Source organism: Juglans regia, chromosome 13 (genome assembly GCF_001411555.2).
Source record: "Juglans regia cultivar Chandler chromosome 13, Walnut 2.0, whole genome shotgun sequence".
Lineage (NCBI taxonomy): Eukaryota > Viridiplantae > Streptophyta > Magnoliopsida > Fagales > Juglandaceae > Juglans > Juglans regia.
The window spans coordinates 37,234,680-37,248,783 of NC_049913.1; the positions used below are offsets into that span (position 1 = coordinate 37,234,680).

Consider the following 14,104-nt stretch of genomic DNA (forward strand, 5'->3'; position numbering starts at 1 on the left):
CACCCTCTCTCTCTCTCTCTGTTTTTTTAGGGCAAACCCATCACTTTCAATTCGCCAAATCGTACAAGAATATGCTTTAACACTTAAATGCTACCAAGGTCAGAGATAATTGGTAGGTAAAAGAAAAGTTGGCCATTCTACTAGATTTATCTACTTCATTCAAGTTAGATTCAAAGTTAAATAGTAATATTCATTCGCACTCTAAATTTAATATTTATATTTTCTAGAATTATTAGACCGAATTGTATAATTCAATAGAAATAGGCGGCAATATTAAATGTTTAGAGAAATACTATAAGAAAGTCTTACACAAGACACATCTATTTAAATATATACATATTTAAGTATTAAGATAGAAAAAAAATATAAATCACATATTAATTAAATAGATGTATGTACTGTTGTAAGGCTTCTATGTATAAAGATTTCATAAAATTAAAGTATCTAATTTAGTGGCGTAACAAAATATTTTATTTTTAAATTTATTAATCTAAACTATATAATACTAACTTTTTAGGCCTAGTTTCACAAACCTTTTAAACTATCTTATCACATCTAAATATCATTTAAACACAAATATTTTTCAATTTAAAATTTTAGATTTTCAACTTTTTTATCTAATTATTACCTAATAATTAAAATTCTTCTAAACTTACAAACAAAACATAAAAAATAATTCAACTTTTTCAAATCTCAAAATAAAAATAATAAAAATTATATTCTAACTCTTTTAATTTTATAATTTTTTATTCAATTTTTTTCTCTCATTTATAAAAAATAACTCAAATTATTTCAATACTATTAAAAAATTATCTCATTATTATTTATAAATTTCTTATTATCTCTATAATCAAGAAAAATTCTTTTCATCAACTACTATTCATTGCTTCATATTCTATAAAAAATATGGACAGGTTTGGAGGGTAGGATGATATACAAAATTCTCATCTCATCTCATCATTACACATTTTTCAAATTCTTATATAAAATATAATAAATAATTTAACTTTTTCAAATCTCAATTTAATTTTTTTAAATTTTAATACAATAATAATATTAAAATACAATATTTTAAATACTAAAATAAAATACAAAATTATCATCTCATCCCAAACCTACCCATATTTCTCGTATGAGTAGCGTATAAGAGCATTGGCAATAGACTAGCTAAATACCAATGCAAGTCTAAAATTTAGCTAGATATGAGAAAAAGTCTCCACATTGGACTAGCCAATGGTCCAAAGCTTAAGACTTGATGAATAGTAAATCTTAAGTCTTCTCCAAATATGGCTAGCTACTATTCACAATGGAAAGCAATATTTAATTATTTTATCACTTCCCTCTCTCTTTGAATGGTAAAATATGCATGGCATGCACATTATTTCTACAAAGCATGAAGATTTAAGAAATATATAAATTGTATTTGCAAATAAAAAATAAAAAAAAGTAAAAAATATAATATTATATTATGATTTTAACTTTATAATGGCTAGTCCAATGTGAACTCACCTAGTCAAAAATTGATATTATAGTTAAAAATTAAGATTCTAGCCAAACTTTAGACTTGACAATGGCTAGACCATTGCCAATGCTCTAAACAAACTACGTTCCATAAATTTTGAAGCAACAACACGGTGAAATGACAATTGAAACCCCGCGTGTGGGGTCCCCACCCATCGCGATACTCCCGTAGCCGCAATGCAAACAGACGTGAAGTCGTGGCGGATTACCATTGGTGGAAGCAGGTAGACTTCTGGATCACATGACCCAACTCGCACCGCCCACCACTTTCGCTTGTTCACATGCAAAACTCACGGATAACGTCGGCGGGCCCCACCTTACCCCACGCCACGTGCCCACTTCCACGCTGGAAAGTTCACGCTCAATAACGCACACGTCAGACCAAAAAGAGCCTAAAGATAGATAGAGAGCAATAAAAAAAAAAGATAGAGGGAAGCTCCAAGATTCCGACCGGAAAAGTTTCCATGGATTCCGAAGAAGATAAAGGCTGAACTCTTTGTCTTTGCCTCGAATCTCTTGTACAAAACACAGGTATTCTTCTTTCTTTTATTATCCGTTTCTGAAGCTCCTGTGATCCTTGAAATTTCAATGCGTTTAACTAATTTGATCCGTGAAGCGAAGTTGGGACAAGTTTTGGGTCAATCCGTGAAGCGAGAAGGGATTTGGACTAGATTTGGCGTTATTTTACAGTTTTTTAAAATCAGAGATCGGCTTTTAGCTCAATTCAGTACAATTTAAGTGGTAAAACTCACTATTTTCCATGAACAAGTGGTAGTTATTATTCTATGAGAACAGTGGTCCTATATTAGAACTCTAACTTCATTCCAATGCCTTAAAAGAACCTTGGAAATGAAAAAAATACAATTGATAGTTTATTTTGAAGTCTATATCTGACTTTCACAAGCCTTTGATTGTGAAATTCAGATATAGGCCTCTATTATATGTGGGGGGATCCTCAGAACCACCCATCCTTGAAGAAGTGTATATGACCTAGGAAAAATTGAAAATAAATAAAAGACTCGTTAAAAGGGACACCCTAATTGTTTGAAATTTAGGGCGAAAAAAAACCTAGTAAAAGATCTGTTTAAAACCACAGCCTTAATTTTTTGACTGTTGAGGTTTTAGATGTGGAATTTAATGATTTTATTTTTGCAAGGTGTATGATGTACTTATTGACTATTTTTACAGAAAAAAATGCATTGATATTAAATTTGTCAGGTTGGTACTGTTTTTAACTTTTGAGGTTGTAGGGGGAATACTATCATCTTCTTTAAAGTTGAGTCTCGGAGCTTACAAGAGATCAGCGAATTGACTTCCTTATTAATTGAAACTCGACCAGGAAACCTCAACTCGTGAGAGTTTGGAGTTTGGTAGTTCTTTATGATGGAGAAAATCTGTGAATTCTGCACAGAATCGAGGCCAGTCGTTTACTGTAACGCTGATGCAGCACATCTTTGCCTTTCCTGCGATGCCAAAGTTCATTCAGCCAATGCACTTTCCAACCGACATATGCGAAGCGTCCTATGTGATTTGTGCAGATACCGCCCAGCTTATGTTCGGTGTACAGTACACAGAATGTCCATGTGCTGCAGCTGTGACCAAAGCCTGCATGATAGCTCTTCCCAGCATCAGAAACAGGCAGTCAGCAGTTACACAGGATGCCCTTCGGCTAAGGATTTTGCAGCATTGTGGGATTTTCAACTGAATGAAGAAGACAATAGTACTCCTCGAGATCAGCCTGTGTCCATTTCTCCTGGTTCTGGGGATTCCAGTGTTGTAAACTTGGAAATTCCAAGACAATCTTGCTCACAATTCGGTGGCCCTTCAGTGTCATCCAGAGAGAGTTGTGCAACTCTAGTCTCCAATGTAGGACCAGAATTAGGATCGACCAGTCAACAAAGTAAGGTAGGCAGGAATTAGGCTTCAATGTGTGTGTGTGTATCTTTCCTTTCCGATTCTAATTATAACAGGCCATTGTTATGTCTAGATTCTCTAATTCTTCCACAATTTAAGATGTTCATTCCCAAATAAGAGGTCATACTGTTGGCAAATTGGGAGGAAGTTTATGCAAATTACAATTGGATGAATCCTTGATATTGGACAGAGTGCTAGATTTCAGGAGGTTCCTACCTATTTTACCCTGTCCATGTCTTGGTGTGGTTATTACACATGAGTTGAACTTACGCATGAGTTGTAGTATAAATAGGAGGATAAAATTGCTTGTGCATCTGATGGTGATATGCTGTTTTTAGCTACTTAAAATAGAAAACCACTTACCCCAAGTGAAAATTTTACTTAAAGAGTTTAGTTTGAGGTGCATTACAATTTTATGTAAAAGAACTCTATGATTCTTCTTAGTATTTTGCCTCACTTGCAGGTATATAAATGTCAACAGCAGCACACTAGCTATATTCTGCAACAGATTCTTGACCTGAAAAGGCTTCAGCTCACTGATGGTTCTGACCTTTCACCTTTGATATCTGGTCAAGAACAAATGGAAATAAATTCTTCAATAGAATATCCTCCAGTAAAGTTTGATGGAAATCTTGATCAGCATTTACAACATTCCCGGGATCTTAGTACCGATCAACAAAGGGGCAGTTCACTGCAGGACCTGAACGTGGACACTTTGCCATTCAAATTTTCTCAACAGGAACATATACCTTCATCTTCTAATGTTGGGCTTCCTATGCAGGGAGAATCTTTCTGGCAATGCAAAAGTCCTGTTCAAAGTAGTCAGGTTTGTTCAGTATTATCACTTCATTAAATAGATCATTGTGTCATGAACCACTTGTAGATTTGCCACACTGACGATTCATTCTTGCTTACAGTGCCAAAGCACTATAATTTTCTTTTGCATTTAGCATAATATAAGCATATGCATGTAGAATAACTGAAACTACATCTCACTAGAGGGGCACTGGCTTGATAATTTGACTGCAGAAGTCAGGCATCCCATGTGATTAATGGACACTTTTTGTAATTCAAATCAAGCAAGTGGAATTTTCAATTGGGACAAGTATGCCCTCAATTAACTTAGAATATATCATTGCTTAGAACTTTGGTAGGCTAGCTTCATATCTCTAGGATGTTTTGGAAGTGGAAAGGAAAAGAAAAGGACACATTTTTCATACAAGTGCCTCATATATTTTGAAATATTAAACTGCAATGCACAGTTAATAGTTCCTTTTCACATGCAACAAGACTTGTTGCAAGAGAAGTGTTTATTGGTATATTAGGGTCTTTGTACTAACTCCAGTATCTGGAACAAAGTTTTGTTGAGTCGATTTTACCTAACTCGAGTTTAAAACCCCATGTCCTGAAGTTCAGTCTGTATTTCATATTCAACGCTCCTGTCTCCACTTATTACTTCAACAATATCATGACAACAGTGAGATTTTCTCCTGCTTGCTTTCTGACTTAATCAGCTTCTGCGAGCGACCATATGTATGACTGCAATGAGGTCCTGATCCCAATCAATGAGCATTAATCTACTTGACAACGAGAGAGTATTGTACATAACTGATTATTGTTGATTGAACTTTGCAGTTATGGTCTCAAAATATGCAAGACCTTGGGGTTTGTGAAGAACTTGTTTGTGACGATGATTTCAACATACCTGATGTTGATTTAACGTTCCAAAGTTTCGAAGAACTATTTGCAGGTGATCAAGATCCAATCAGGGCTCTGCTTGATGATAAAGATGTTTCATGCTCTTCCATTGAAAAGGATTTGTCCCGTAATACATCAGATAATAGCCATGCAAGAGCTATGGAGGTCTGAGTCATGACTCTTTATTTGTTTTTTCTTCTCTTTTAACTTCTGTAAGCTGAATCTTTTTTTTTTTTTTTCCAAAAACCTCGCCATTAAATAAAAACATCATCATCGAGGTTAGACTGTAGATCTGGAAAACATACAGTTTCACCACGTGGAGCACCAAGTATCATGGAACGTAAACATGTATGAATGGGTTTGCTCTGCATATGTTGTCACTTCCCATGCAGAATGAAAATATTTGGTGACATCAAAGATATCCTAATTAGAATAACTAGTACTGGAATCAATATTACATGGATCTTTCAGGTTTCTGGAATTGCTATCACTATCTTGCCTTAGAGGGCTACATCATTGCTAAACCAGTTGGTACTATACTGTTGCTAAACTGGAGCATGGAACATATTCATATTTTAGCTAGTTGATTTCTGATCATAAATATCGATAATATTGGTACTTTTTTATGATTGACTCTTCAAATACCCTGTAAATATACTTCTATGGTATTTTCAAATTGTCTAACAATATGTGAATATATCGATCTAATACTAATGTAACCTTCCAAGTAAGCACGAAGGAGAGCTATTCTCTTTTCTGGACTTACAAGGGAAGTTTTTGATGTTATAAAAATTGGACAAAGTTATGCTGGGACTCACTCGAGTTTGGGTGGCACAGTGAAACAAAGCTGGCAATTCCCTGAGCTCTTACTCATCATGATAACTTTGACATGAGCACATGAGTTACTGTAGTTTTTGGCCATCAATTGTGTTACATGTATTCATGGACCTTCGTGGACTATTTGTCTAAGTAGATGACGAGTTTAGCATTGATCAGACATTCAGGATATTTTAAGGTAACATGAGATATGTCTCCAGTTCAATATAAAATATTTTTTTTCTTCTACTCCTTTTGTGTCATGACAGGATGGCTCAGTGGCTTCTTCTCTTTATATCACCCGGTCACCTCACATGGACAATGACATAGGTCCTTCTAACCAACTTCACAGGCTTCCGGGAAGTGAAGATTGTCCCCGTCCGACTCGAACATCTTATTCAACTTTGTCATTCTCTATTTCAAGGTTTAGTGCCGATAGCCATGGCACTGATTGTCTTGATAGCGGACTTTCTCCCTACATTATAGGAAAACCTACAGGTGATTCACCCGAGCTTGACGGTGCACATTTGAAGGCTAGAGAAATTGCCAAGAAGAGGTACAAGGAGAAGAAGAAGTCTCGAATGTGAGTATTATATTTCTTTCTTTTAACAAGTTTTGGAATGAAGACCCGCAACCTTAAACGCCAACCTTTTCTCAAATTACACGTTGATAGTTTATCATTTCAGCATATCATTTTTTAAAATGTTCTTGACTTTTCTGTAATATATTGAGGTGGTAAAATTTGAAAATTGTAAAAACTTTACCATGGAGTTACCCCCCAAAACTTCATGGGTAGTGATCCCAAGTACAATGAATACCATAAAATGATGCGAGATCAGTCAATGACTCAATGCTATGAGATCTTGGTTGTCATTTCCCAGCCATATGTATCCACTTCTTAAGTATGCTTATTTTATAGTCCTAGTAACTTCAAAACCTCAATGCACAGTCACAATATTGTCAATAGAATAAGATTCTGTTTTGGCCTCAGAATTATTTAGCTGAACTTCCAACAAACAAAAAATAACAGGAGATCTCACTGGAACTGTATGAATGAAGGTATAGATTACTACTACAATAAAACTTCCTGCTATGACCAATGCCCATGAAATACCCTAGCTCAAGATCGGAACACAGCATGATGATTGCAAAATTAAATAAGAGCTAGTAGACCCAATACAATCTCCAAGCAAAAGTAACTTAACTTTGACTATACTTAGAGCATGATCTATTATTTCTAAACTTTGTAATTTGATTTTTAACTTATCTCTGTTGAGTAGATGCAGCTCAAGGTTTTGGTAATAAATGTGAATTATGTTTCTTTTAGCTGTGCTATCTTGTGGTAAAGTTAGTTCTTTTTTCAGGCATGAAAAACAAATTCGATACCCATCTCGGAAAGCTAGAGCTGATATTCGGAAGCGGGTAAAAGGAAGATTTGTAAAGACAGAGAGCTATGACTCTGATACAGTTGACGTGACACGAAGCTATTAGCATTGCGTCTTGATCTTGTACATATTACAGTTCTGGAGTGAATTAGCGTATTGGTACTCTCATGTTTATTGAGCTGAAATGTAGCCAAATAATGGCACTCTCATTTGTAAGGCTTCAATTAATTACATTTCCAATCCCCCTAGTCTCTGTTGAAGTTCTTACTGAGGTAAAATTTAAATTTGAAGGCTTTGTATCGAGGAAAGTTATTTATGCGACTTGGTGAAGAGACAGATCTTACTGATTAATTGCTGGTTTAAAAAGATCCATGATGGTGGTGGTGGTGTAATTGATTAAATCCATGATGGTTTATGTGACATTTGAAACGAGTCCAATTTGCCTGTTGTTCGCTTGTGTTACAATAAATATAAATCTACATCTTTCTATTAGTTTAAACTTTCGAGATAAGTGATGATTTTAACATAGTATGAAAGCAAAGGTCTTTGAGTTCAAATCCTGAATCTACACTCTATCTGATTTGATTAAATATTCTACTTATTGAACCGCATCTTCTTTTTCAATGTGTATATGTGCTTGTTTTTGCAGACTGAATCACATATGAGCCCTGTAAGTTTTACATTTATAAGAGGAGCAATACAAACTCCTAGAAGTAAAATGCATCTTAATTCTATGATAATTAATTAATTTTTTGTTTATTTATCTTCTCATTATCTTCTCATCATCCTATGATGCGGCATTAGATGATAAGTTTACAAATAAAATATAATAATATGTTATATTAGATGATTATAGATTATTTATTATATTTGAAATTATTTTACACCAGTCACCATCCATCGATCTTGATAAAGAAAAATGTTATTTTATCGTATTTGAAATTATTTTCGGCATCAAATAATTAAAAATATTATTATTATTATTATTATTATTTTATAAAGACGACTAGTCGAGTGTAAGTGTAACGAAAATGAAAGAGAAACAAAGCATATTCATTATAATAGGTTACACTTACAGAAAACTTGTGCCTGGCTTAACAACCATCCCATCTGGGGGAGGAAAAAAGTGTTTGATATAGACAGGGAACATGAGCATCATGGGATTATTAAGCACCAAACATTTCATAATAGATATTGATAGCAGAACGATTGGGAAAATGGAAAGAGGTGGTTGTAGTTGTGACAAAGAAGCAAACCCCCAGCAGCAAGAAAATTAAAAAAACAAAAACAAAAACAAAAACGAAAACATATGATGGCACTTTCTTCCTAAATGGTCTGTGTCTTAATCTCTGCCTCATGACAAGAAGACATGAAACCCCAAAACCACCCTTAAAAGCTTCTAAACAAAGCAACGCCATAATCAAATGCCTCTCTAACCGCAACGGGACCTTGTGGCCTGTGTCGCGGTGTCTGTCACCACCTTCTCTTAAGATGATATGATTGTCCAATACTAAGATAATATGATTGAATAAATGGGTCCCCTCTCTTTGGGATTATCATGCTACTTAGTTTTCGCCTCTACGAAAGGGTTTGTATACAAAAAGCTTTTAATTCATTTTATTTTATTTAATTATTATAATTTTTTTAAATTTTTACGTAGAATAGAATATATAATTTAATTTTTTTAAATTTTAAAATAATAATAATATTAAAAATAATATTTTATTTAAATTTTTAATTTTTATCTCAACTTATCTCATCTCAACTTACTATCCAAATCTCATCTCATTTTATCTATCTCATCTCAACTTATTTTTTTTTTTTTAATTTTTTGGCTATTTATTTGGTAAATGTACGTGTCGAGATATTAGATAATTTTGATATATAAATAAGCTATCTCAATCTATTGAATTATTAAAAATTAAAAATTATAATTTCTTGAATAATTACTGTTTTTAGTGACACGATGTTTCTGATAGGATGAGAAATATATAAGAAAATTTCTATATACTCTTGTTTTTATCTTATTATATAAAATATAATACAGTTATCATCATTGGATAGTTTACTCTATATTTAAATAACAAGAAATCATTTTGGTTAACAACTCCGTTCTCCTCGTTTCATTGATTTATTTTTTTATGGAAATCGACGGATGCTTTTGATGTTCTGGGTAACTAATCTACCACCAACTATTGATGGACCTCGTCGGCTCGTCCTAAAAAGAGAAAATAATAAGTTATATGATGGGTCCTGCTTGACCTTGATGTGAACAACGGAATTGAGAGGCTGGAATGAGATGAAATGAATTGAGATAATTTATGAATAATAATAAGATTATTAATTAAAATTATATTAACATGAATCCAAACGGGCCTTTAATAAATTCTGTGTTATATATTATTGACATATTTCTTTTTCCCTTTAAGAGATACACCTATTGTGAGTGTGTGTGTTTTTTTTTTTGCAAATAAAGTACACACTGCATACATAAGAAAATGGGTATCAGAAGAGGAGACTGCTGCAAGATTTCAAGCACTCCTCAAGGTGCGACCATCCAATTTAGCAAACATCTAATAATTCTATTTGAAATATCTTTATATTGCATATTATCGACGTCACATAATTTATTTTTGGAGATAAATTTAAAAATTTAAATCTTATAAATCAAATTATGTTATGTAAACGGTATGTAATATAAAAATCTTCAAGAAATGTGCAGAGGGATCAAGATTTTTTAGAGTTTGTATCTAAATTTAAAATCTTAAAATGAGAAAATGGTGCGTACATGAATTAGATTTCATAAGATTTATTAAATAAATATTTCCAAAAGATATATAAATATAGTTATAAAATATATCTTTATGCTATTTAACTCGTTATAATTATAAAAAAATATCAAATATAAATCTTTTTTATATGAAAATGATTGATTTTATAAAGAAATCTTACAAAAATAATAAAGTTTATAAATTAATCTAGCTGGATGCGATATATTAATTTTTTTATAGTAAAAAAAAAAAGTTTATAAATTTATGAGTTTTGATTTTCCAAAGAAAGTGGTATGTTTTTGCAAACCAAAGAATGAGTTGTTTGTTATCCTTTTCCCTTTGGCCTTTGTTAGTTGTTACCATCGCAAAAGAGAGAGTAGAGCTAGCTTCAAATGCAATGGGATTACTGAAATGTCCCTGGTAATACACGAAGAAGCTCGTACCTTGGAAGTAGAAACGGCACCTTGCGGGACTGTTAGCATTGTCTCCCAATTCCCAAACGGTTTCAGTTTCGCTGTTTCTTCTCCTCTCTTTCCCTCCAAACCCTCTCATATAAAACCAGCCCTACCCTCCCCCTCCCTCAAAATCCCTCCCTCCCTCTCTCTCTCTCTCTCTCAGAAACCAGAGATAAGAGGCACTCTCTCTTTCTGATCTTGGCTTCTCCGGGTGAGCTTTTTGTTTCTCTAATTTCAACTATATTTGTTTCATTATAAAATTCTGTATTTTTTTATATTATATGTTTCCATTCGTGAATCCAGAGACGAACTGCTGCTTCAATCTCTGTTTTGGTTCGGTTTACAGACAAATTAGTTATTTCGAATCTCTGCTTTTCCTCCTTTCCATTTCCTCTCTACATTTTATGTTTTGTTGATCTGTTTCTAACATATAATCAGTTATCCGTAATTAGTTTTCACCTCTCTGATCAATTGGAAAATTTCTGTGTCTTCGCCATTTTTTGAGAAATTGATGTATATCCGAATATTGAATGCAACAGAAACTCTTAAGAGTCCTCTGTAACATTCGAGGAAAAAGAAAGAATAGATTGAAAAACACAAGGAAGCAAATAATAATCGCAAAAGCTGTGTTGATTATATCATTGGCTTAACTATCATTTTCCTCCGATTATTTGTGCAGGAATACTCCAAGAGCTCAAAATGCAAAAGGACCCCTCCTCTGCCCATGGCGGACCTACCGCCACAGCTACAACCAGCATATCCTCCTCATTCAAGTCTCTATTCCATCCAGATGGCGATGTATACAGCTCCCCTTACTCCTCAATCTTCCCTACCAAAGCTTCCCTCTCCGTGAACTCCTACTCAGACTCAGGCTTCTCCGACTCAACCTCAACCGTCGTCTCCAATCACCTCTGCCACTCCCAGACAGTACAGGAACACCAGGAGATCGTGAACCGCCATTCTCTCTGCCTCACTCACCTCCGCGAGGCCAACAGAGAAGCCGAGGCCCTCCGCCTCGAAAACACGCACCTCCGTGCAGTGAACCGCGAGCTCAACAAGCACCTCAGCCTCCTCATCCACGCCTCGGTCCGGAACCAGCTCGGTTCGTCCCCCACCGACTACATGGCGTCGCTTGAGGCTCTGGACGCCTTTCGCGGTTTGAGTATCGGAGATGAGGGGAGTGCTTGGGATGACGTGGCGGATGGGAGCCCGACGAGCGTGATCGAGAACAGAAGGATCCAGAATGTTGACGTGGAGCGATTCTCGTTGCCGAAAAGTATCTCTGTGCGGTCAAACGGTTACTTGAAGACGGCGACTCAGGCCAATGCCGCTGGTGGCGGTCGGACTCGGAGCGCGAATCGGCTTCGCACCACAAACCCGCTCAATGCTACGGTACTCTAACACAAACACTTTTCTCCTTCTTGAGATCGAGAGTGAGTTTCCGGTTTTGCATTGAAATTTTTCGCAGCAGAATCGTTTCGCTTCTTTCGTTCCACGAGATTTACTTTGTTTTGATCCCTAACGTTGATACATGGGTGTTGACGTACCGCATGCTTTTAATCAAGGAAAAGGAGACCTCACGTTAGTTAGTAACAGGAGATGCGAGCCAGACCTACCAGTTTTATAAGATCCCACTTTTTATTATTACGAAATAGCCGTGCCTTTTTTTTTTTTGGTTGGTTTTTTTTTTTTTTCAATTATACTGTGTGCAGTATATAAGAAATGAGAATGATATTGCCACAGTGCCATTTAACAAAACTAAATTAATAAATTAATATGATTTTATATGATACGTTAAATATATTTCATAATAAAAATAATTTTTTAATATGATATATCACACAAAGTCACGTTAATTTATAATTTTACTTTTATAGAATTTCCTTAACTAAAGTATTTTCTCATAAGAAAGAATATATCTTATATACTATTCTTATCTTACTGTATTATCATTGGTATTGTTCATCAATCATTAGATTAGTTTTGTTTTGAAGAATTAATAGATAATATCGGATCAAACAACACAATACGATAGAAGTACTGGGAGGAAGGCGCACTATATAACACTTTCATCTGAATAAAAAAAATAGCACAACATTAAATACTCATATGAGGTTTATACTGTTTTAAAGTCTTATATTCACAACATTAAATTACTCACATTATGTAGTAACTTATTATAAAATTAGATCATTTAATTCAATCAGGTAATTAAAAAATATCTCTATTCTTTCTCTACCGTGTCTCTCATGAGTGTTGAGTAAGCTACAATAAAAGAGTCAGAGCTCTAAAAGAAAAGGTTACAACCATGAAGGGTTTTTAGATATGTTTTTAAAAGATGAAGTTGCATAAATTGGTGAAACAAGTTATATACTGCATGATAATTATAACATGTACATTTTTATAAAATCTGAAGGACAACCCTTAACTGTTGGACATTTTATACTTTCCATCCCAAGCAATCAAAACTTACTCATTGCATCTTTTAAAAACTAAAAACGATTAATAAAATTGTTGTAATAATAAGAAAAGGCATGTGATGCTATATATATAATCTTTATGGTTTGATGCACATATAGTTTTTTAATAATTTGAAGATATAATGTGTAAATTTTGATAATTCGGTATGTAAAGTATAAAATACCATTTAGTTTGAATGCAAAGCTTTAATTGCACGAAAAAGAATGAATTCATAGCCTACAGACAACAATCAAACGGCCTAATGTCTGAATCTTTGATCTTCTTCTAATTTTGATCACAGTTGGTAGGTTCCCCACCCAGCATGGTTAGCCATCTGCATTAATAAATGGAAAGAATTCATGTTGTGATACATGTAAGTCGGCTGTAAATTGTCTTAGACAATGCCATCAGCTGGAAGGAAGATCCAGCTCTAGACAAGTTGGATTCCGGGTCACGAGGGCCCAAACCAGCTTAGTGTAAGACACAGAAACTGGTAGGATGCCCGGCCATATAGGCCCACTAATACGTACCCTCCCATCAAGACCGGATAAAACCACCAGTACCCAGCAACATCTACTACTTGGAAAGAAAGAATTCAGATTCAAATAACATGATAATGACTTTTATTCACGGAGATGATTGTCTTATTTTTCTTCTGCTGATTGTATAAGTTTTGTACAGCAAAAGGTGTACGTGCCAGGAGGGAAGCAAGAAGAAGAGCCACTTGAACTAGAGGTGTACAACCAAGGCATGTTCAAGACGGAGCTGTGTAACAAATGGCAAGATACAGGTGCCTGCCCTTACGGAGACAACTGCCAGTTCGCCCACGGTGTTGAGGAGCTCCGCCCGGTCCTCCGTCACCCCCGCTACAAGACCGAGGTCTGCAGGATGGTCCTTGCTGGTGTTGCTTGCCCATACGGTCATAGGTGCCACTTCCGTCATGCACTCACCGAGCAGGAGAGAGCCATATATGGATCCGGCTATGCTCAAGACAATAAAGCTTGATAGGTAAAGTAGCATTATCACTCAAGAAATAATGACAAATCAGAGAAATTGTGGTACTTGATCAGTAAAGCAAAGATGA

General features: G+C 34.8%; 2 protein-coding genes across 5 annotated transcripts; both read left to right on the forward strand.

The window, feature by feature from the left end:
* Nucleotides 1-1,945: 1,945 nt before the first annotated feature.
* LOC109007733 (zinc finger protein CONSTANS-LIKE 10-like) lies at nt 1,946-7,599 on the forward strand. Of its 4 annotated transcripts, none has more exons than XM_018987559.2 (6): nt 1,946-2,052; nt 2,740-3,426; nt 3,899-4,261; nt 5,071-5,298; nt 6,219-6,532; nt 7,314-7,599. In XM_018987559.2, exons 2-6 carry the CDS (start codon nt 2,902-2,904, stop codon nt 7,438-7,440), a joined length of 1,557 nt encoding a protein of 518 aa, XP_018843104.1. In that variant the 5' UTR covers nt 1,946-2,052; nt 2,740-2,901; the 3' UTR covers nt 7,441-7,599. The 4 variants fall into 4 exon arrangements, with proteins under 4 accessions (XP_018843104.1, XP_018843095.1, XP_018843087.1 ...); XM_018987550.2 differs by having other exon boundaries at nt 2,765-3,426; XM_018987542.2 differs by having other exon boundaries at nt 2,772-3,426.
* A 3,092-nt stretch (nt 7,600-10,691) lies between these two features.
* On the forward strand, nt 10,692-14,104 carry LOC109007647 (zinc finger CCCH domain-containing protein 15-like). Its single transcript, XM_018987409.2, has 3 exons — nt 10,692-10,771; nt 11,240-11,952; nt 13,702-14,104. Exons 2-3 carry the CDS (start codon nt 11,260-11,262, stop codon nt 14,023-14,025), a joined length of 1,017 nt encoding a protein of 338 aa, XP_018842954.2. The 5' UTR covers nt 10,692-10,771; nt 11,240-11,259; the 3' UTR covers nt 14,026-14,104.

Bases quoted from the DNA above. Each gene is read 5' to 3' on its own strand.
- LOC109007733 (XM_018987559.2), top strand. From the start codon at position 2,902: ATGATGGAGAAAATCTGTGAATTCTGCACAGAATCGAGGCCAGTCGTT. The intron at 3,427-3,898 runs GTAGGCAGGAAT...CCTCACTTGCAG, and splicing joins CGACCAGTCAACAAAGTAAG to GTATATAAATGTCAACAGCA. The intron at 6,533-7,313 runs GTGAGTATTATA...TTCTTTTTTCAG, and splicing joins GAGAAGAAGAAGTCTCGAAT to GCATGAAAAACAAATTCGAT.
- LOC109007647 (XM_018987409.2), top strand. From the start codon at position 11,260: ATGCAAAAGGACCCCTCCTCTGCCCATGGCGGACCTACCGCCACAGCT. The intron at 11,953-13,701 runs GTACTCTAACAC...AGTTTTGTACAG, and splicing joins CAAACCCGCTCAATGCTACG to CAAAAGGTGTACGTGCCAGG.